A 23527-nucleotide genomic window follows, 5' to 3' on the forward strand; every position below is an offset into this window, starting at 1 on the left:
ACGGCGGGGCCCGAGGTGTGCTCGGCATTTTCCACGCGTTCGGATTGCGAATTGGTTGTCGTTTCTGCGGCAGTCTCATCTCCCGGTCTCTCGCCGCCACTGAATTGCCAAGATGTCGCTTTCTAACAAGCTGACTCTGGACAAGCTGGACGTGAAGGGAAAGAGGGTCGTCATGAGGTAATTCTCGGGGTCCTGCCGCAGCCTCTCTGGGCAGGGCCGACTTGCTTCCTTCCCATAGTGGCCTTTCGTCCTTGTCTCGGCCCCACGTGTCCTAGCCCTACAGAGCCACCATTGTGGCTGAAGATTTGGCCAGGCTAAATGATTTCTAACCTGATTTCCCTCAGCCCAGAAAGCGAGCCACAGTTGCCTTTTGCGGGGGTGAATACACCCAGGAAGAGCTCAGATTGCAGGGATTTACTTTGCCCGCTGTTCTTATTTCTGAAAGGCTGTGGCCTCCAGTTCCCAGTTGGCGAAGTGTGATCTGATGCTTAGCCTGCAGATCCCTAAGGCCTCAGGGAAGGAACCTTGAAAGATCATTTGGTTAGTCGTCCCCCAGCCCCGCGCTGCCCACCACCCGCCACCATCCCGGATAAATGAGAACGGCCCACACATTTCAAAGTCCTTGCACAAAAGGACATCTTTACCAGAGGATGTTGATTTCAATGTTTAGAATTTAGAACCCCCTAAAGCATGGGGTGGGGGGGCGGTGAGAGGGTGAGGTGGGGTGGGACGAACTGAAGGAGGCCTTGCAGGGCTTATATAACAGGCCTCTGCTGCCCTACCCTGTCTTTGGACTACAGGCCATGGGGTTTGCGTCAGGGTTGTGACACACTGAGTAGGGTGTGGCTGCTCATTTTTGCTGTTCTCCAACCTCATCTCCCTAGGTAGTTAGAAAAGCAGGATATTAAGTTTGGAAGGCTCCCCATGCACTTTTGGGTCTCTTACTCCACACGTGTAGATCTCTGGTCATCTACTAGCATGGCTTCTCATTTGCCAAAACTACTAGTATGATGCTTTTACATTTCTCCTTTTTGTAACATGTACATTTGTGCATACCAGGAACAGAGTGTAGGAATTCAGATAGGTATGAACTGATGGACTTGACTGTTCATATACCTTGACAGGGTCCAAGGGTGGTGCTTTTGGGGGCTATAAGGACTTGCATTGATAGCGTTGTGCAGTCTTGTCCTTTTAGGGAAGTGGTTGATTGATGGGCGGGCATGTGAATGATGTGATCCAGCCCCTTTCCCAATTTGGGCCAGTTCAAGTGAGGGCAACTTTTGGATATTAACAGGCACAGAAAGTAGTAGGGGATCTCCTTTTACCTAAGGCTTAAACATATGAAGGCACTGTGAATTAATGAACTGTATGGACTCCCTAAAATTCCATGTAGCTCTCCTCTCCCCTCTAGTTTCCTTATGGCACTATTATTTTGCAAGTGGTCTTCTCTGCCTTGCTGTGGAAATAATCAGAACTCAATAGCTTATAGCCATGAAAAACACCCAGTGTCCACATTTTCCTAAATGATCTAGTCTTTTGCAGTCTGGACAGAGTAGGAATCACAGCCATCCTAGTATTAGATAAGAGCCCTTCCTACCCCTCAGCTGCTCTTAAGGAAAGGGGATAGACAATGAAAAACAGGACAAGTGGACACTGGCATGCAACTAGATTTTAAGTTTTAATTATTTCCTCCCATCTCCACTGTGCCCAAGGCTGACCTTTCCAGATTCAGGCACCACCTGAAAGACAGAGTTGGGGCATCGTGTTGGTCGCTTTTCTACAATTGCAGTCTTGGGCTTTATCTCCTTTCTTCCTATAGAAACTGGCTTGAGGAATTATCTGGGCCAGCTGGGAGTGAGACTAGAGGAGGTGCTTATCTTTTCTCCATCTGGACCTAATATGAAATATGTTTCTGCCCAAGGGCTCAAAGTTTCATTTAACACAGATTAACCCTGAGCCTTGAAATGACTGGCTAGTTCTCTTTTGCTGATGGAAAATGACCTGTCCAAGGTCACTGAACTAACAAGTTTGTGGCAGAGCCAGGACTAGAATTTGGGTCTCCTTGGCTACCAACCAGATCCTCTAAATTCTTGGACATAGTGAACAAGGACAGGTTAAAGTAGACCTTTTGTCTGCTGAAGGTTGCTATCAATAATTTTCCCTTTAATCTGGATAAATTCTACTTATTTGGCCTGAGGACAGAAGGTTGCTTTTTTCCCTGATTAATAATGTAGCACTTGAACAGAGAGTCACATTGTAGGACTGCTTTTTTGGAAGAGTCTAGACAGCCATGCATTGTCAGCTCAAATTTCTTTTTGTTTCTGTCCCTTTATGTGGTGGTTGCTGGCAGTGTTCCAGAAGTGGGGCCTCCTGAGTAGTGGCTGCTTCACTTGCCTCCTCTCTTTGTCTTGCAAAAGGGAGCTCAGATGTTTGCTGAGTTTTAGGGCCCCTGCTTTGAATTGCCAAAAGAAATTGATTTGTGGAGGGAACTTTATTTTAGATTGCCATAAATTTCTGACTGGATAATTACCAGGTTTTACCTCAGTTTTTTAGGACTCCATTTGACTTTATAGCCCTTTGAGTAAATTTCCTGCTTAATTTTGCGATGTCATTTCCTTTCTTCCTCTCATAGGTTGCCAGTCATACTCCTTTGCTGACTTGTGAAGCACTTCCCTTTTGCTTGCTCCCACCTCCCTGTTTTTTAATTTTTTTTAAAACCTCACAGTTTTTCTCTAACATGTTGTAACTTGTTATGCAACAGCCTTGGTGTAGTGGAAGAAGAAATGGGAAAAACTGAGCAGAAGAGAAAAAAAAAAGTCTCTAAAAAGAGCCATAATACTCCAATTTTCCAGTCAGGGCAGTGAAGTGAAGGTGAGAAGGTTCCTTTAAGAGCTTTTAATGGAACTGGGCCTGGATTCCTGAGATTTCAGGGGATAGAGACTTGATATTCTTATTACAAATAAATTAATATCTTAAGGTTTATTTTGAAATCATTATATATATCCATGGGAACTTGCAAAGATAGTATAGAGAGGTCCTGTGTTCACCCAGTTTCCCTCATTGGCTACATCTTACATAATTATAGTACAGTATCAAGAGTAGGAATTTGACACTGGAATAAAGTATATAGTTCTTTGCTATATCACATGTGTGGATTTGTGTAACTCCTACCACAGTCAAGACGCAAAACTAGTTTTGTTTGAACACCACCAAGCTCTCCCTCTCTCTATTCCTTTTGAGTCATGGCTTCTTTCCCTCCATTCCTAATCTTGGTTAACTACTAATCTGTCCTCCATTTGTAAAATTTTGTTATTTCAAAAATGTTATATAAGTGGACTCATACAGTATATGACCTTTTGGTATGGGATTTTTTTTTACCCAACATAATGCCCTTGAGATTTATCCATGTTGTTGGGTTTTGTATCAGTAGTTCATTCTTTGTATTGCTGAGTAGTAGTCTATGGTATGGATGTTCCATAGTTTAGCCTTTCACACACTGAAAGCCATCTGGGTTCCTTCCAGTTTGAGGCTATTTCAGATAAAGCTTCTGTGAATTTTGAACCATTGTGTACAAGTCTCGGTATGGACATATGCTGTCATTTCTTTTGCATAAATACCTAGGAGTGGAATTTCTGGGTCATATGCTTAACCTTTTAAGGAATCCCCAGACCATTTTCCAAAGCAGCCACATCATTTTACATTCCTACCAGCAGTATCTGAGTGACGAGTTTCACTGTATCCTCACAAGCATTTGGTGTCATTATTTTTTATTTCAGCCATTCTGATTGGTATGCCTGAGGGTAAGCTTGGGATTGTTTAGGGGAAGTATAAAAGGAAAGTGTGCAGATCTTATGCAGAATAGAACAAGTGGAATATGTAGGCCAGAGCAGTTTCTGTGGTAGAGTCCTCAGAGGGGAAGCTCGAAGCTGAGCTGTTGTCAAGAGTCTAGGAGATGATGAGGAAGGTAATCTACAAGCAATGAGAAGAGAGTACAAGTCCAATTCTCATCAGTAAGCTGGGTCATGGAAGCTTGGATAGATAAGAAAAATTCTTGAATGTTTCCAAAGAATTTTCTCTCTTTAAGTGTTTGCTGGTAGGGAGCAGCACTGCAAGGGGGAGCTTGTGCTCAGACCCTTGCCATTAGCCTTTTTGAATGTGGGCCTCCTAGGAGGCTGCAGGGGGTTGGGGGGAAATGACCTGTGGTAATGGTATACTCTGTCCTCTTTGGAATGCACTTTAAGGCTGGCAAGGGCCTTGTTTAGGATATTTAAAGAAAATGCTTAGAGTCAGAATCAAGTAGCTTGAAATTAAGTTGAGTGTATTTTTTTTCTTCAGAGGGATACTGCCTTTATTTTTTAAGATTTTAATTAAAATGTTGAATATAGAATTGCTCCCTTAACACCTTTGGAAAGGCTGCTCTTCAGTGAGGAAGAGTAGACTACAGGCCTGGGGACATAGGAAATTGAGAGTTTTCTTAGTAGGTCTAGGATTTTGTAATTGTCTGCCAAGCCTCAGCCTTAGGGAGGAAGGACTAGAGATGGAGCTTTACAATCAAACACGGCAGAAGTCTTCTTGACTAGGTCATACTTTCACTGTAGTTCCTTAGTGCGTCCTGCTAGCTGTTTTTAGTAATGGTTGATCTGCCTTTTAGATCACAGAATCATATTTTGCAGAAGCATTTGCATGTATAATAACATCCACCACTTTTATGGCACTTAGAGTGTATCAGGTACTCTCCTAAGTACTTTGCAAATTGCTGACTCATTCTCACAATTACTGTGAAGTAGATATCACCACTCCCATTCTATAGATGAGAAAGAAATCACTTTAATTTTTTGTCTTTTTAGGTCCACACCTGCGGCATATGGAAGTTCCCAGGCTAGGGATAAAATCAGTGCTGTAGCTGTGGCCTATGCCACAGCCATGACAATGTGGGATCCGAGCTGTGTCTGCAACCTACACCACAGCTCATGGCAATGCCGGATCCCCACCCACTGAACAAAGCCAGGGATCAAATCCTCATGGATACTAGTTGGATTTGTTTACGCTGCTCCATGATGGGAACTCCCTCCTCTCGGGCTTTTTGAAAGAGGCTGTCTTATTTTTATTGTCTGTGTTTTGCTTAAAGAACACTGTGTGAACATGGTCTTGGACATTGGCTTTCTTTCTGGTCTTGAGGCCCCAGGATCTCCCCAAAAAGAATGATATTCTCCTGGTGTTTTATTTTTCCAGTTAACATTTTCTTTTGAGTGATGTCTGCTTCATTAAGACCCAGAAATAATATCAAAGAAATCAGAATTGAGATGTGTTCCTTATAACCCCTCACCTCTCCAGCTGCCATTATTTTTAGATACTATCATGCTAGGCCCACATAGAAATCTTTTTATTTTTTTATTTTTTTTATTTTTATATTTTGTTTTTTTTGCCTTTTCTAGGGCTGCTTCCTGTGGCATATAGAGGTTCCCAGGCTAGGGATCTAATTGGAGCTGTAGCCGCTGGCCTATGCCAGAGCCACAGCAATGCAGGATCCGAGCCACGTCTGCAACCTACACCACAGCTCACGGCAACGCCGGATCCTTAACCCACTGAGCAAGGCCAGGGATCGAACCTGCAACCTTATGGTTCCTAGTCGGATTTGTTAACCACTGCGCCATGACAGGAACTCCTAGGAATCTTTTTAGATAGAACTGGTTTTATTTATTTGTTTATTTACCTTTTAGGTCCATACCTGCAGCATATGGAAGTTCCTTGGCTAGGGGTTGAGTGGGAGCTGCAGCTGCTGCCCTATGCCACAGCCACAGCAACATGGAATTTGAGCCACATCTTCGACCTATACTGCAGCTCATGGCAATGCCGGATCCTTAACCCACTGAGTGAGGCCAGGGATCAAATCTGCATTCTCATGGACTAGTCGGTTTTGTAACCTGCTGAGCCACAATAGGAACTCCCTAGATAGAACTGGTTTTAGCTTCCCAGGTCTTCAGGGCTAGTTTCTGTGATTTAAGTTATTTTTTTCTTTTTTAAAATTTCTCTTTTGAAGTATAAGATATACACTTAAAAGGGCACAAGTTTAAGCTCAAAGAATTATTGTAAAAGGAACACCATGTCACCTAGGTCAAGAAAGAGAACATTACCAGAGCCTCCAGATCTCCCTCTGGTATCCTGTCCCAGTCACTACTCCTACCCCCTTCCCTATGGCTAACCACTATCTTCTAATACTGCTGATTATTTTTAAGGTGACTTTTGAACTTCCAATTTATTTAACTGGTTCACTAAAAAGTGCCTCTCCTAATCTTTGAGGGAACAATAAAATGATCATGGCTTTTAAAGTGATACTTTGTTTCTTTTTCAGAGTGGACTTCAATGTTCCTATGAAGAACAACCAGATAACGAACAACCAGAGGTAATGACCTTGCTAAGGCTTGAACTAGGTTTAAGATGTTATGTGATTGTGGGTATATAGGATGAAATTATTTTCCGTTCTTACTGTAGAACCATGACAACTTAAGCTGCATGATTGTGGCTTTCAACCCGCCTAGCATCTGGTCTGCTTTCTTAGGAGAATTTAGAAATTGGAAAAAATCATCTTAAGAAAGCAACTTTTTCTCCCATTTTTTTCCCTTTTTTTTTTAAATTTGAGGAATTTGAGGGTATTCATTTTGAAAGAATATCAAGGTGTAAGGTTATTTGGCTTCCCCTGCAAAATAAAGAACTGTGCAAGAGAAGGATTTTTTCTTAATTTATTTTTTTATTATTATTTTTTTATTTTATTTTCCCACTGTTCAGCAAGGGGATCAAGTTATACTTACATGTATACATTACATTTTTTCCCCACCTTTTTTTCTGTTGCAACATGAGTATCTAGACATAGTTCTCAATGCTACTCAGCAGGATCTCCTTGTAAATCTATTCTAAGTTGTGTCTGATAAGCCCAAGCTCCCGATCCCTCCCACTCCCTCCCTCTCCCATCAGGCAGCCACAAGTCTGTTCTCCAAGTCCATGATTTTCTTTTCTGTGAACAAAGGTTCATTTGTGCCATATATTAGATTCCAGATATAAGTGATATCATATGGTATTTGTCTTTGTCTTTCTGGCTCATTTCACTCAGTATGAGATTCTCTAGTTCCATCCATGTTGCTGAGGATTTTTTTAATGCTAATAATTATTAAGCTTACATGTAGCTTTACAAGCCCCTATTCTAGGTGGCCTTGATACAGTTTTTGAAGACTTCTGAAGTAATATTTTCAGTCAGTTTAGGCTGCTCCAAATGTCTTGGCTTCTAGATTCAGAAACAGAAATTTTAAGTGATGGTCTGCTCTCTTGGTTTTGACTTTATTGTAAAAGAAGAGTTTTATTTTAAATTTTAAGTGAAAGGTTTGAGCTGGAAAGGTACTTTCCAGTAATCTAGATCAGTGCTGTCTAATAAAACTCTAACATGAGCCACATATAATTTAAAATTTTCTAGTTGCCACATTAAAAAAATAAAAAGAGGGAGTTCCCATTGTGGCTCAGTGGAAATGAGCCTGACTAGTATCCATGAAGATTCGGGTTTGATCCCTGGCCTCGTTCAGTGGGTTAAGGATCTGGCATTGCTGTGAGCTGTGGTGTAGGTTGCAGACACGACTTGGATCCCACATTGCTGTTGCTGTGGCATAGGCCAGCAGCTGCAGCTTCGATTTGATCCCTAGCCTGGGAACTTCCACATGCTGCAGGTGCAGCCGTAAAAAGCAAAATAAATAAATAGAAACAGGTGAACTTAATTTTAATAATAGCAATATTTTACTTAATCCAATAAGCCCCAAGTAATCATTTCAAAATATAAATAATCAATTAAAAAATTAACCAAAGGAACATTTAACTTTTTTGGTATTAACTATTTGAGATCCAGCATGTATTTTACACTTATAGCACATACTAATCTTAACTAACTACATTTCCAGTATTCAGGAGGTACCTGTGGCTAATGGCTACCATATTGGACAGTGCAGGTAAAGACCCAGAACATTTTCAGATATTGGCCTCAGAATAGAGCCTGGCATTCTGCCACAGCACATCCCTGCTGCACCATAGTGGAAGGTCTTTGTATAAGGCAGCTCTGACCCTTCTTGACTTTGATTATTTTCTGTTGCACACAGAAAAGATATGAAATATGCCTATCAAGGACTTTTATGTATGAAAACCAGAGAAACAGATATGAGTAGATCTTTAAATTTTTAGAAATCCATGGAGTTGATTATCAAAATGAAGCATTAGAAAAAATAGAACTTGCCAGTAAGGGATAGCCCTGAAGATTAATTTGATTTCATTGGGCTAATGTTGTACCTGATGAAGCTTTCTTCTTTATTTGGTATAAATGGGTTTTTATATCTGCCAAGTAGCATAAGCTCTTTTATTTTATTTTATTTTTTAAAATTTTTTATTACTCAAATGAATTTATCACATCTGTAGTTGTATAATGATCATAACAATCAGATTTCACAGGATTTCCATCCCACAGCCCAGGCACATCCCCCCACCCCAAAAGCTGTCTCCTCCGGAGACTTAAGTTTTTCAATGTCTGTGAGTCAGCATCTGTTCTGCAAAGAAGTTCAGTCTGTCCCTTTTTCAGATTCCACATGTCAGTGAAAGCATTGGATGTTGGTGTCTCATTGTATGGCTGACTTCACTTAGCATGATAGTTTCTAGGTCCACCCATGTTGCAAAAAATGCCGGTATTTCGTTCCTTTTAATGGCTGAGTCATATTCCATTGTGTATATGTACCATTTCTTCTTGAGCCACTCCTCTGTCAATGGACATTTACAGGTTGTTTCCATGTCTTGGCTATTGTAAATAGTGCTGCAATGAACATCAGAGTACATGTGTCTTTGCGAGTCCTGGTTTTCTCTGGATAGAAGCCCAGGAGTGGGATTGCTGGATCAAATGGTAGTTCTATGTTTAGTTTTCTTTTTTTTTTGTCTTTTGTCTTTTTTGTTGTTGTTGTTGTTGTTGCTATTTCTTGGGCCGCTCCTGCGGCATATGGAGGTTCCCAGGCCAGGAGTTGAATTGGAGCTGTAGCCACCGGCCTACCCAGAGCCACAGCAACGCGGGATCCGAGCCGCGTCTGCAACCTACACCACAGCTCACGGCAGCGCCGGATCGTCAACCCACTGAGCAAGGGCAGGGACCGAACCCGCACCCTCATGGTTCCTAGTTGGATTCGTTAACCACTGCGCCACGACGGGAACTCCTATGTTTAGTTTTCTGAGGAATCTCCATGCTGTTTTCCACAGTGGTTGCACCAATTTACAATCCCACCAAGAGTGTACTAGTGTTCCTTTTTCTCCACACCCTCTCTAGCACTTCTTGTTTGTAGACTTTTGGATGATGGCCATTCTGTCTGGTGTAAGGTGGTACCTCAGAGTGGTTTTGGTTTGCATTTCTCTAATAATGAGTGATGTTGAACATCTTTTCATGTGTCTTTTGGCCATCTGTATGTCTTCTTTGGAGAACTGTCTGTTTAGATCTTCTGCCCATTTTTTGATGGGGTTGTTTGTTTTTTTGGTATGGAGCTGCAGAAGGTGTTTATAAATTTTGGAGATTAATCCCTTGTCAGTGGATTCACTTGCAAAGATTTTCTCCCATTCTGTGGGTTGTCTTTCTGTGTTGTTTAGGGTTTCCTTTGCTGTGCAGAAACTTTGAAGTTTGATTAGATCCCATTTGTTTATTTTTGTTTTTGTTGTCAATACTCTGATAGGTGTATCTGAGATGATGTTGCTGTTGTTTATGTCAGAGAGTGTTTGGCCCATGTTTTCCTAGCATAAGCTGTTTTAGAAATATAACTTGGCCAAAATGTTACCTTATTAAAGAGACTTTCCCTGGCCACCCTATCTAAAATCGCCTCCACCACAATTTTCTTATCATCTTTCTCCTCCTACCTTGCTTTATTTTCTCCATAGCTCTTATCACCATCTGAAGTATATATTTGCTTTTTGTTGATTATCTCTCCCTATGTTAGAATTACTTTTCTGAGGGCAGAGACTTAATTTATGATTGAATTCGCAGAATCTGGTATAGTAGCTGCCACAAAAGAAGGATTCAATAAATACTTCTTGAATAAATAAATGATTTTCTTCATTTTCAATTTTAATTTCTTAAAGACTGGCAAGAATTCAACGTTAGTTTGGGGTTTGTAAGAAAAATTCGAGATGTTAAAGGAAGTTCAGTAATTTTTAGGTTAAACTATAATTTAGTAAATGTGATATATTCTGTAATCCATATTCTATACAATGCATTTTTTTCCTACATAAAAAAGTGACTTAGGATCTGTAATGGGTACAGAAAAGTTACATATTTTTTTCAGTTTTCCTCAGATTTCCTTTAATGGTTTCAAGATTTGGAGATTTTATATTTCTTCCACAGTCAAACACTTAGGGTATTTCAGGGGTCCCTAAGGTGACTCACGTGTTTGGTGATTCATTAAGAAGGACTCATAGGATTAAGCATATAGTTCTTAACTGCTAAAGTTTATTACAATGAAAGCATACATGACAAGATCAGGAAGGGGAAAAGGTACAGGCAGTCTGGAGAAGTCCATGTATGTGCTTCCTGTGCTGTCTCCCTCTCATGAGGGGACACACCAAGTGTGCTTCTTTGTTCAGCAGTGAAAAATGCAGTAATTGTGTGCAATGTTTCTGTCCAGAGAAGCCCTTTAGAGTCTCAGACCCCAGGATTTTTACTGGGAGGTGATCATGTAGGTACCCTCTACCCAGCAACTTCCAAAATTCCAGACTCTTAGAGGGAAGCAGGTGTTCAGCATAAATCACCTTGTTTGTACAAACAAGAAGCAGTCAATGGCTCTTGTCAGAGAGCTTAGGGACCACTTCAGAAGCCAAGTCTCAGACATTAGCTAAGAGCCAACCTTCTAAGCAGGTCCTTCTAAAGATAGCATGCTTGCTATATTAGCTTTTTTCTGCACAAGGGGCAAAACATGATGAGATTGTACAATCCTAGGAAGAGGGTTGGCATCCTAATTAACTTCCTCCCCTGTACATGAACCTGAGGACCACCACTGAGTTGCTGACACTAGATTTGAAGGAATTTGGAGAAGAAAAGGGGCTTTATATATTATGAGGCCATGAATAAAATAGTTCCCACTAATTCTCAGGAGTAACCATGTTCTACTTGCTGTCTCTTTTTGGTTGCAGGATCAAGGCTGCCATCCCAAGCATCAAATTCTGCCTAGACAACGGAGCCAAGTCAGTTGTTCTTATGAGCCACCTAGGCCGGCCTGATGGTATCCCTATGCCTGACAAGTACTCCTTGGAGCCAGTTGCTGTAGAACTCAAATCTTTGCTGGGCAAGTAAGTTTCAGGCTCTGGTGCTGGTGAGTTATGTGGCAGGAGGTGTCATCAAGCATGTTGTTACTAGTTCTTAACTTTCAGACTGTTCAAGTGTTTCCATCTTGTGCTCTCACCAGGGATGTTTTGTTCTTGAAGGACTGCGTGGGCCCAGAAGTGGAGAAAGCTTGTGCTGACCCAGCTGCTGGTTCTGTCATCCTGTTGGAGAACCTTCGCTTTCATGTGGAGGAAGAAGGGAAGGGAAAAGATGCTTCTGGGAGCAAGGTAGGACCAGTGATTTTGACATTACCGGGGGTGAGGAGGGCTGAGTCTATAAGAGACTGTGATTGAAGAGTAGAGGAAGCTTATGTTTATTTTGACAACTTTTTATTGAAGTACAACATATATATAAAAATGCACAAATGCACAGCTTGATGGATTATCACAAAGCAAACAGACCTGTGTAACTATCACCTAGGTCAAGAAATAGGATATTGCTAGTATCCCAGAAAACCTCCTCATCATGCTCAAGTGGTTTTGAAATACTTTGGGAAAATGTGTGAATAATTTGGGTATAAGTGAACATGCTGCTTCTAATAGTCCCTTTGTTAAACACTTGGCCCATGATACATGAGGATTTTTTTCTCAAATAGTGTGTGATAATACCCTGTCAAAGGGTAGGCTGTGATTCCCAAGTACTGAGAGCAGATATTCACAGGTGGTTGTGTGAATGAGTGTCCATGTACCAGGTGTTCCTGGTTTTAGACTTTTTTTTTTGTTTGTCAAGCCTGGGACAGCTTTTCTTTTCTTTTCTTTTGGCCACACCCATGGCATGTGGAACCAGGGCCAGAGATTGAACCTGTGCCACAGCTGCAACCCAAGCCAGGCAGTAAGTATGCCAGATCCTTAGGCTACTGTGCCACAAGGGAACTCCTGGAACAGTTTTTTTCTGAGCAACAGGCTCTAGGGTGTTATGGAAGGACAATCTGTATTCTTATTTAGAAGGGGAATTAACTTAAAGCTTGAGCTTGGTACTTTTAAGACAGTAAATTAAATTTGTTATCATTGGACTCTTATAAAAGAATTATGTGAGCAGAGAAAGTACTTTATTAATTCAAGTGGAAAGGGACTGTTTGGGATATTTGTAGTTGGGTAATGATGGTTGTGATGATATTGCCTTGGATTGAAGGCATTTTTCTTAAGTGTAAATCATCTTTCTTTGAATTTCTCCTTAAGATAAGGAAGTACAGGAGTTCCCTGATGGCTCAATGGGTTAAGGATGCAGAATTGTCACTGCTGTGGCTGGGGTTGGATCACTGGCCTGGGAATATGCATGCTGCAGGCACGGCCAAAAAAAAAAAAAGATAAGGAAGTACAAGTACCATCATATTTTCAGAAAAAAAAACCAAAGTCTCAGAAAGGCAATCATTTGACTAAAGTTAGAGGTAAGAGGTAGTCGTACCGTTGCTTGGTTCCATATATATATATATGGCTCAATCTATTAGACCAGCAAACTTTCTGTAAAGGGCCAGACAGTAAATATTTTAGGCTTCGTGGGCTGTACAGTCAGTCACAACCTTATATGGTCTCTGTTGGAACTATTCAACTTTGCTGTTATTGTGCAAAAGCAACCATAGGAAAAAAAAATGTAAAGGCACCTGTAGATAACCCACAAAACAGATTATTGTGACCTGAAAACTAGAATTCAAATATCAAATGATAAAGCTAGCTCTTTTAAGATGATTTGGAATTTGCCTATTGGTAGAAGGGAAGCTGAAAGCACCCTTTAAGTAATTTCCACTCTTAAGGTCTTTAGTGTCTTGGGGATCAAGATACTCTGAAGGCTAATGTCTCAATGATTTGTACTTCTGACATTTCTTAAGGTCAGTGGAGTGCTTGCTTTCACGTGGTTTCTTTTCTTAGCACTGCAGCCTCTGGCCTTGCCACAGTAGTAAGAGTCAAATGTTGACCTAAAATTTGGTGCCCTTTTAGATTGAAACTCAAGCTAGAACTTAGAAATGGCAGGAGAGGCGTTTCTGTTGTGGCCCAGCAGTAACGAACCCGCCTAAATTCTATGAGGATGCAGGTTCGATCCCTGGCCTTGCTCAGTGGGTTAAGGATCCAGCCATGAGCTGCAGTGTAGGTGACAGACAACAGCTCAGATCTGGCGTTGCTATGGCTCTGGCACAGGCCAGCAGCTATAGCTCTGATTTGACTTCTAGCCTGGGAACTTAAATGTATCATTGGTGCAGCCCTAAAAAGAAAAAAAGAAAAGAAAAAAAAAGAAGTGGCAGGAGACAACTGGCAAATTGAGGCAAAACCTTTTATTCAGGAAGTGATGAATCAACTGTGCTGGTCTATGTCTTTTTTAGTTAGTTAACTTTACATTTAGTGTCCATGTCTTTTCATGCTTGAAATTTCAAGAGCCAGCCATAAGTTCAAAGTGAATTTGTTTCATTTTTTTATCTTTTTAGGGCTGCACCTGCGGCATATGGAGGTTCCCAGGCTAGGGGTTCCAATCCGAGCTGTAGCTACCAGCCTATACCACAGCCACAGCAACACCAGATCCGAGCCACGTCTGCAACCTACACCACAGCTCATGGCAACACTGGATCCTTAACCCATTGAGCGAGGCCAGGGATCGAACCTGCAACCTCATAGTTCCTAGTCACATTTGTTCCCACTGTGCCATGACGGGAACTCCTCAAAGTGAATTTAAAAACAAGGTTGGGGTCATAAAATTTTTCATTTTTCCAGTGTGCCTGCCTTGGTTTTTTAGGAGTATTTTCTTTCTTCTAGTTATGGTTAATCAAAAATGAGAAATGGCTTCTGATTATTATTAATTTCTAGGGCACCTTTTTCATGAAGAGCTTTCAATTTGCCTCATTTTTGCTCAAACAATTCTTTTTTTTTTTTTTTTGGTGGTGGGTGCTGTGCCTGCAGACATGTAGAAGTTCCTAGGCCAGGGATTGAATCTGAGGCACAGCAGTGATAGTGCTGAATCCTTAACCACTAGGTCACCAGGGAACTCCCTCAAACAGTTCTTAAATGGACGGGTTAGCTTCCCTTTGTAATAGGTGGAATAATTTCAAGGACAGAGAGCAGCTTATCAAAGGTTACAAAGTAAATTAGTGTCAGACCTGGGCCTAGAGCCCAGGCTTTCTGCTATTTGGGCAGTGTTTTCATTACTACACAAACCATCTTGCAGTCACCAGTAGCAGATGATATTCCATTCTAAAGAGATTGTGGGGGCTCTACAGTCTTTGGTTTTAGCTTTAGTGCCCCTGCATTCTTTGGATCATTAGAGAAAAGTCCCTGTTTTTTGTGGTAGCCTCCTTTGCCTCAGTACATTGGAGAATGGGAGTGGATGGTGACTAAAATGAACATCTGCTCTTCTCTGCCATGTCCCCCTTATCTGGCTTCCTGTGCATCTTTGCTTCATTTCCTACTGGAGACTGTTCATCCTGCCATCCTGCTTTCTTTCCCCTTTTGGAATGGGGGAACCCCTGGATACTGAGCTGACATTAAAAGCCCTATATTTTGATATTACTTTTTGTTACTCTCTCTCTTTTGTAGAAGTATGTTTCTTGTTTTCTCAGATACCTTACTTCAGGGAAGGCTATATAAATAACCTCCTTTTGATATTATATAAATGAGTCAAGATAAGGACAGAGAAGGATAATTCAAATTTTGTCCTAGGAGTGGGGGAGAGGCCAGTGGGATGTGATTAGAGGTTAAGCAATGGTTCAGTAATCTTAGGTTTGCAATTTGAGGGAAGGTGAAAGAGAGCAGAAACATGCAGAAATGACCAAAAGACTTGGAATATTTGGAGGAAAGAACATATCCTGTTGCTAGTTGTAAAAATTGCTGTCCTATAAACTGAGGGTCTTTAGAGATTGTTCGAGAGGACTCGGTATGAAATGCTTTCACAGTTGTCTTTGGAGCCTTCACCATTTCCTGTGGTTTTTTTTCCTTTTAATTTTTTTCTCCTTCAGGTTAAAGCTGATCCAGCCAAAATAGAAGCCTTCCGAGCTTCACTTTCCAAGCTAGGGGATGTCTATGTCAATGATGCTTTTGGTACTGCTCACCGAGCTCACAGGTACTAAAAGTTTTTTGTTCAGTGTCAAGCTAGCTGGGAGCATTATTTTTCTATTTACTAGAGAAGCTCAAGCTCTGGCTTTTGGATATTTCTGTATTATACTGTGATCTTTTTGGCTTCTATCTCTAAGTGGAGCTAGAAATTAGACTGTGGTTCATGTTGCATATCCCTGATTTAAAGAGGAAATAAAAGTAAAAAATGTTGAGAATTATGGAACTTCAGTAAAATGTGGCTCTTTCTCACTTTAGGTATTTCATGGAGAGCTCTCCCTTTGTGAGTGCTGTGGAAACAGAATCTTAGGCTATCAGTAGGAAGTAGATTGACGAATCCATTCCTGTTGTCATCACCTGGCTGATTATTTATTGTGATTAAAACCTTGGCCTGAAAGCTGTTAATTGGGTATTTTAAATTCTACTTGAAGTCATTGCTTTGCTTTTCTTTTTTGTCTTTTTTTGGGGGCCCCACCCACAGCATATGGAAGTTCCCAGGCTAAGGGGTTGAATTAGAGGTGTAGCTGCTGGCCTACACCATAGCCACAATGCTAGCAATGCCAGATCTGCGACCTACACCACAGCTCATGGCAACACCGGATTCTTAACCCACTGAGCAAGGCCAGGGATCCAGCCTGTGTCCTCATGGGTGCTAGTCAGATTCGTTTCTGCTGAGCTACGATGGGAATTCCAAGTCATTACTTTTCATTTGTTCCCCTTGACCCTGCATTGTTAGTCAGAAAACCTTATCTTGTACCTAAGTGTTTTTGTTGTAGTTTGGGCATCAAAACCATGGTGTCTTGGAATCTCAAAAGTGAAAGTATTTCAGTGATAAGGAAATGGCTTCTATAGTTGGAAGAATTGCTAGGGACTGACTAAAATTTGAGTTTCTGTTCATTTCTAGCTCCATGGTGGGAGTAAATCTGCCAAAGAAGGCTGGAGGTTTTTTGATGAAGAAGGAGCTGAACTACTTTGCCAAGGCCTTGGAGAGCCCAGAGCGACCCTTCCTGGCCATTCTGGGCGGGTATGGAGAACTACAAGATCATGCTTTAAGTAGTGTGTTTGCCTGGTAGTAGGCTGAAACTTGGGTGGTTTATTGTCAGATAGCACGATCAAACAGGATGACTGAGGAGAATTTAATAAAGGGACTATCTGCAAAGCTGTGGGTAGGGTTTAAGGAAACCCAAAAGCAACAGTACAGTAATGTGGGGTCATTACCCCAGTCATCAGAGGGCGGAGAGGGCCCTGTGATAGGAACTGTAGCCTTTGGTCAAGGGATATAGGGTTGGTCATGTAGCAGGGAAAGAGCCAGTGTCTTACTTGTATACCCTCTCCTACCTCCAATGGGCTGCAACCCAGCCGGACATCAGAGGGTAAAGGACTTGATAATAGTCCTTGAAGGTCAGCTTCTTGCAACAGAGAATAGGGCTGGGAAGGATAGAAAATGGTTCTGGAGGGAAAAATGGGAAAGATCCACCATTGCTCATCTAACAATTTTTGAAGCACCTGAGCCTTTCACATACTTACTATCTGGCAAGGAAAAACTATGAAAACCTCATTTAGAACTCATTTCTCCAGATCACATGCCTTGTTATATTTTCTCCTGTGGGGAAAGGTACCATGTGGGTAATGATATGCTACTGGCTTAGCTAAAAATAGAAATTTCAGAAGTATAGGTCAAGAGCCTAGGAATATACATTTTAGGTGATAAATTAGGGACAGGGACCTGGGACTGTTTGGATAAGATCTTGACACTTGGCATGGCTATCTAGATAGCAGCCTCTTTCGGGCTGGATGCTCCTGACCTTCACAAACAGGGTTTTTTTTTTTTTTTTTTTCCATGGGACTGAACACACTCAGCATTTCCCTATGAAAGCTGACTCTGGAGTTGGGTGTCAATTTCAGATAGCATAGTTGCTCTCCAGGCTTCATGAGCCCAGTTTCAGGGTCCTAAAAATAGTTAAGGTGGATACAAGTTATCTGTGTCCTGGAAGCATTGCCCCTCTTGTGCACTGAGTTATAAAGGTCAGACTCTAATCTTTGCTTTTCTGGAAATTAGGATTTGAGTTTTGTTCTCTAACCTTCCTTAGACCTGGAATATGGGAGTGAGTGCCGCCTAGTGGTTATGATCAAGTTTTGGACTCTGCCTAAAATAGCTGTTTTGGGGAAGTTGTGGAGGTTTTTTTTCCCTACCTTTCTTACAGTGTAGTTTTCTTAGAACATTAACAGTTTAGGGGAAGATTTTACATTTTATTATTTTTTAAATTTTTTGTTTTTTTTTTTTTTTGCTTTTTTAGGGCCACACTCGTGGCATATGGAGGTTCCCAGGCTAGAGGTCCAATGGGAGCTACAGCTGATGGCCTATACCAGAGCCACAGCAACGCAGGATCTGAGCTGCATTTTCCTCCTACACCACACCTCATGGCAACGCCAGATCCTTAACCCACTGAGCGAGGCCAGGGATCGAACCCGCATCCTCATGGATACTAGTTGGATTTGTTTCTGCTGCGCCACAGAAAAAATTATTAAAAAATTATTGTGGAAACACGCAAACATTTAAGAGAATAGTATAATTAAACCCCCAGGTATCTATCACCTTGCTCTAGTAATTATTGGCATTTTTGCCAGTCCTGCTTCATTTATCTTTTAATACTTTTTTTTTTAATCAGGAGTATTTGAAAGGAAGCCTTAGATACCAATTTCATTTCTTTTTTTTTTGTTTGACCACGTCCATGGCATATGGAAGTTCCTGGGTCAGGGTTTGAACTTGTAACATAGCAGCTACCGAAGCTACTGCAGTGACAATGCCAGATCCTTAATTCATTGCGCCATAAAAGAACTCTTATCATTTCTTTTGTTTTTTTTTTGTTTGTTTTTTTGCTATTTCTTGGGCCGCTCCTGCGGCATATGGAGGTTCCCAGGCTAGGGGTTGAATCGGAGCTGTAGCCGCCGGCCTACACCAGAGCCACAGCAACGCGGGATCCAAGCCGCGTCTGCAACCTACACCACAGCTCACGGCAACGCTGGATCGTTAACCCACTGAGCAAGGGCAGGGACTGAACCCGCAACCTCATGGTTCCTAGTCGGATTCGTTAACCACTGCGCCACGATGGGAACTCCTCTTATCATTTCTAATACTTCTGTATGCATCTCATAACAGATGAGATTTATTTTAAATAACCACTGTGTTATACCTAACAAAATTTTTTAACAACTTTGCTACTATCATTTAATACCCAGTTTATATTCAGAAATTCTCCATCATTTCTGAAATGCCTTTTTACATTTGGTTTGTTTGAATAAAGGTCCAAATAAAGTCCATGCATTACATTTGTTTTTCAAATATCTTTTATTCTATAATAGTTCTCTCTTCCTTATTATTTTCATTCCATTGATTTGTTGAAGAAGCAGGGTATTTGATCTGTAGAATATCCCACATTCTTTAGAAGACATTGAGTCTCTTTTCTTCCCCTTTCTCCCCCTTTCTCTCTTTCTTTGTGTGTGTGTGTGTGTGTGTGTGTGTGTGTGTGTGTGTATGTAAAACAGTTAATCCATTCTTAACCTTGGTGGTGACCAATCTTTACAAGTGAGACAGCAATAGTTTGTCATCCATTCTGCCATATCACTATTGTTTTAAGCCTCCATTTCACAAATCCTTACATTGGACCTCTCAGAGTAGGTATCATCTTGTTTGTTGAATGAAGAGGTAAATAGGCCCAAGGTGATTTGTTTATTTGAGAGATTTAGCTATATGAGTATTTGTGGAAGGCAAGCTGTTATTTATGTGAAGGACTTTTTGCGTTTCAAGTGAATTTGTTTTTCTTTAGACTTTTTTTCTCTCACAGGGAGGTGAAAGGAACATGTGTTTATTATCTTACTTCCTTTTACTAGAATATAAGCTCCAAAGGAGTAGGGATCTTTGCTTTTGCCCACTAATGTTCCTGAGAGCCCTAGAATAGTGCTTGGCACAGAGTAGATAATCGATGTTTTGAATCAAGTAGTCCAATAGAATAATCAATGCTATAAAGCAAATTTCCCAGCGACTGAGCGTGGACCTAAGAGTGTGATTATCTCTGTTTTTCCTCAGTATATATTCGTTTAGTATATAACTAATCTCTGCTCTAGGGTTAGGACAGTTCTCAGTGAGCTCATGGATCCTACAATTAGTAATATTTCTCATGTACAATTAGCAATCTTGACCCTCTGACTTTTGGGTGGAGAAGGGGCAAAATAGATCTATTTGGAACTTTTGATTTCTTTAGATGATTGTAGTTCTTCTAAGCCCTTCTTGGCCAAGAGCCATACTTTAAAAGCATCTTAGCAATGGATTGGCTTTTTGAGTTGGAGAAACATAGGACAAACTTAGCCAATACTTTTTTCACTTTGTGGGACATTTCTCTGTTCCTGTGCCTTTATATTAGATCTCAGGCTTATCACTTCCTTAGTCCATTGTTTGGTGATGATTTTTGCTTTCCCTTCCAGAGCTAAAGTTGCAGACAAGATCCAGCTAATCAATAATATGCTGGACAAAGTCAATGAGATGATTATTGGTGGTGGAATGGCCTTTACCTTCCTTAAGGTGCTCAACAACATGGAGGTAGGAAACCAATGCCAAGTGGATGTGAAATAGCTCTCCATGAGAAATAGCAAGTTATGTAGATTTAAAAAGAAAATTAGCTTCTGATATGAGTGCTAAAAACTTCCATTTTTATTTATTTTGCTAGTTGTTTTTCTTTTGTCATTGAATTGTTCCTTTATATTGTGTTGTATTTTATTCCTATCTGCTTTGTGAAGTAATTACGTCCTTAGTATAGAGGCTGATCTTCATCATCTTGGCTCCTTTGTATAGATTGGCACTTCTCTTTTTGATGAAGAGGGATCCAAGATCGTCAAAGATCTGATGTCCAAAGCTGAGAAGAATGGTGTGAAGATTACTTTGCCTGTTGACTTTGTCACTGCTGACAAGTTTGATGAGAATGCCAAGATTGGCCAAGCCACTGTGGCCTCTGGTATACCTGCTGGGTGGATGGTGAGTCAATTGGATAGTTGGTTGTATGAGTAAACAGATACATTTTGGTATCATGCATTCAACTAACAAACATGAATTTTAAAAAAATCTCTAAAGATTTATGTTAGAAGGGCTTCAAATGTTGCATTGAGACCCTCTTTTGGGGCGAATCCATGGGGGAAAAGCAGTGGTATCACATTGATGCTAAGACTCTTTATCAGTAATGTGGGGACAAAAGTGTTTTTTTGTTTCTTCATCTAATTTAAGTACTTAACTATGTGCTGGGGACAGTTCTATGTATGTACTTGCATGGTTTGGGCTATTCTGGATTATGTTGCTACCTAGAAATCTGTATAAATTTTTTTCTTATATGAAAATATTAAGATAATACAAGTATACTTACTATAGGGAGGGAAAAATTTATGTGTGTATTAAAAACTTAGTTGACTGTAGTGTTCTCCATATATTATCATTTTAATAGCTGTACAGAATTGTTAATGTTTACATAATAGTTTGCTTGGTTGCTTTCCTTTTGTTAGGCATGTGCATTTAGTTTTCGGTTTCTTTAAATGTAGTTTCAAAAACAGCAGCATCAGCATCATTTTGAAACTCGTTAAAAAATGCAAATTCCTGTCCGCCCCACTTCACTTGCTGAAGCAGAAGCTTTGGGGGTAGAGCCCAGAAATTTGTGCTCAAACAAGCCATGCTGGTGATTCTGATGCACACCAAGTTTTGAGAACCACTGATCTTGCTCAGTATTTTTCAACCTTGGCACTATTGACATAGTAGTTTTTGTTGCATTGTAGAATGTTTAATCCATCCTTGGCCACTAGGTGCCAGTAGCACCCCCATCACTAAGTCATGAAAACCAAAACTCCAGACATTGCCATATGTCCCCTGGGGAGGGACAGAATTGACCCTAGTTTAGTTCTTTATAATCATAAAATAGTGTGGCTAAGAATGTATACATGTATGTGTAATGGGGTCACCATGCTATATAGTAGAAAATTGACAGAACACTGTAAACCAGCTATAATGGAAAAAGATAAAAATCATTATATATATATATATAAAGAATGTTTTTATCACATAACTTTTGAGGTTTTCCCTTAGACTTGATCTTCCATAAAGGATATGAACATGTTTATAATTTTAAAGACTGAAGGATATCTTTTGCTTCTTAGAAGATGCTGATGTTCAGCCTTGAGTTCTGGTCTTGGTTAGAGGTATGGTATTTACTCCTCTAGCTTTTCTTGGTAACTCACCCTCTCATTTAACTCTGCCCCTTAGGGCTTGGACTGTGGTCCTGAGAGCAGCAAGAAGTATAGTGAGGCTGTTGCTCGGGCTAAGCAGATTGTATGGAATGGACCTGTGGGCGTATTTGAATGGGAAGCTTTTGCCCAAGGAACCAAAGCCCTCATGGATGAGGTGGTGAAAGCCACTTCCAGGGGCTGCATCACCATCATAGGTAAGGGGTCCTATACAAAGCCAGGGCCAATAGGAGCTGGCAGAGTTCTGATCATAGGAAAGTAGACAGAAAATGGTTAACTTTTCCTAGGTTTCTTGGAGCCAGATCAATCTTGTGAGTTAAATGGGTATATAATTCATGGAGGAACCTCTAAATGAGATGGAGTTGGGGGGCTATCAGCAACCTTTTGGACTTCAGAGCACACCAACTTATAATTTTGATGCCAATCTTCTTTTCTCTCCTTTCCCCTTTATACTTGGCTTTCATTCAACAGGTGGTGGAGACACTGCTACCTGCTGTGCCAAATGGAACACGGAGGATAAAGTCAGCCATGTGAGCACTGGGGGTGGTGCCAGTTTAGAGCTCCTGGAAGGTGAGATTCTTTAATATTTTTTGGCTTATTTGGGGGAAGGATAGTGTTTATGCAGTGTGAGGTGGATAGAATGGAGTGGAGATAGTGGGTAGTTGTCATTAGCAGTCATTATTAGCTGGGCAGTATAAATGTAGGAACTTCAAATAAAGCTCCTGGCTTCCATTTGAGGTGGGGAGGGCCAGATGGGAAAACTAATTCTCAAAGAGCTTATGCTCTAGTAGACCTGGGACCCAAAATATAAAAAGTTACCCAATTCCTGGCCATGTATCCTAGAGATGAGCTCGTATGTTATTGGGAAGATAGAAAAGGACAGGTCTAGCTTAGTGGATCTTATAGTAATGCTGACTTTGTGTGTGTTCTCTCAAAAACAGGTAAAGTCCTTCCTGGGGTGGATGCTCTCAGCAATGTTTAGTACTTTCCTGCCTTTTGGTTCCTGTGCACAGCCTCTAAGTCAACTTAGCGCTTTCTGCATCTCCACTTGGCATTAGCTATTATCTTCCCCCATGTCAAGATTCAGCAAGTAGCCAAGAGATGTAGCACCAGGAACCCTTAAACCATTGCACAGCATCTCAGCTCATCTTTACTGCACCCTGGATTTGCCTATATTCCTCAAGATCCCATTTGAATTTACCAGTGTCTAAACCATTGTGCATTTAGAGTGCATATATTTATGCCTGTGTTAGCCTAGTTCTTTCTGAAGTAGCTTATTTTGATTAGCATTTTCATTGTTTCACCACTCAACATGGAAACAAGATTAAATTCCAATTGTAGGGAGAGAGGGAGATGAAGTTGGTGATCTATTAAATAAAAAATAAATATCTATTGAAACTGGGATTTTTTTCCTGTCATATTTTGTTAGGGTGAGAAAAGAATCTTGAGGAAGGGATCAGATCATCTATATTTCTGAATACAAGAAATGGGACAGCAGCAGTGGGGAGGGAGAGGGCTTAAATGTCTACTCTTTTATTGTGGTCCTACTAACTTATGGCAGACATTGTGATAGGTGCTTTTTAAAAAACAGTATTTTTATCCATTTATGCAAGACCATAATTTAAAAAGTCAAAGCTTGTAACAAAAAAATAGGCCTTAGCTCATTCCTCCCATTTGTGATTCCTACTCACTCCCCAGAAGTAACTGCTTTCAACAGCTCTTAGTTTTTTCTGGCATTCACCTCCATGTTTCTAAGTAACATGCTTATAGTGTTAACTTCTTGATTTCTTAAAAAAAAAAAAAAAAAGATACAGGAGTTCCGTTGTGGCTCAGTGGTAACGAA

General features: G+C 40.8%; 1 protein-coding gene across 1 annotated transcript; it reads left to right on the plus strand.

Moving 5' to 3' along the window:
- On the plus strand, positions 1 to 23086 carry PGK1 (phosphoglycerate kinase 1). Its single transcript, XM_047764571.1, has 11 exons — positions 1 to 177; positions 6353 to 6403; positions 11185 to 11340; positions 11457 to 11601; positions 15312 to 15415; positions 16310 to 16429; positions 19888 to 20002; positions 20255 to 20434; positions 21704 to 21881; positions 22156 to 22254; positions 22626 to 23086. Exons 1-11 carry the CDS (start codon positions 113 to 115, stop codon positions 22664 to 22666), a joined length of 1254 nt encoding a protein of 417 aa, XP_047620527.1. The 5' UTR covers positions 1 to 112; the 3' UTR covers positions 22667 to 23086.
- Positions 23087 to 23527: the final 441 nt, after the last annotated feature.

This window comes from Phacochoerus africanus, chromosome X (assembly GCF_016906955.1).
Source record: "Phacochoerus africanus isolate WHEZ1 chromosome X, ROS_Pafr_v1, whole genome shotgun sequence".
NCBI classification, from domain to species: domain Eukaryota; kingdom Metazoa; phylum Chordata; class Mammalia; order Artiodactyla; family Suidae; genus Phacochoerus; species Phacochoerus africanus.

What these genes read in the sequence shown, in the direction of transcription:
- PGK1 (XM_047764571.1), top strand. Translation starts at nt 113, where the DNA reads ATGTCGCTTTCTAACAAGCTGACTCTGGACAAGCTGGACGTGAAGGGA. An exon ending in ACTGCTCACCGAGCTCACAG is followed by an intron (nt 15,416 to 16,309) that starts GTACTAAAAGTT and finishes GTTCATTTCTAG; the next exon opens with CTCCATGGTGGGAGTAAATC. An exon ending in TTCCTGGCCATTCTGGGCGG is followed by an intron (nt 16,430 to 19,887) that starts GTATGGAGAACT and finishes TTTCCCTTCCAG; the next exon opens with AGCTAAAGTTGCAGACAAGA.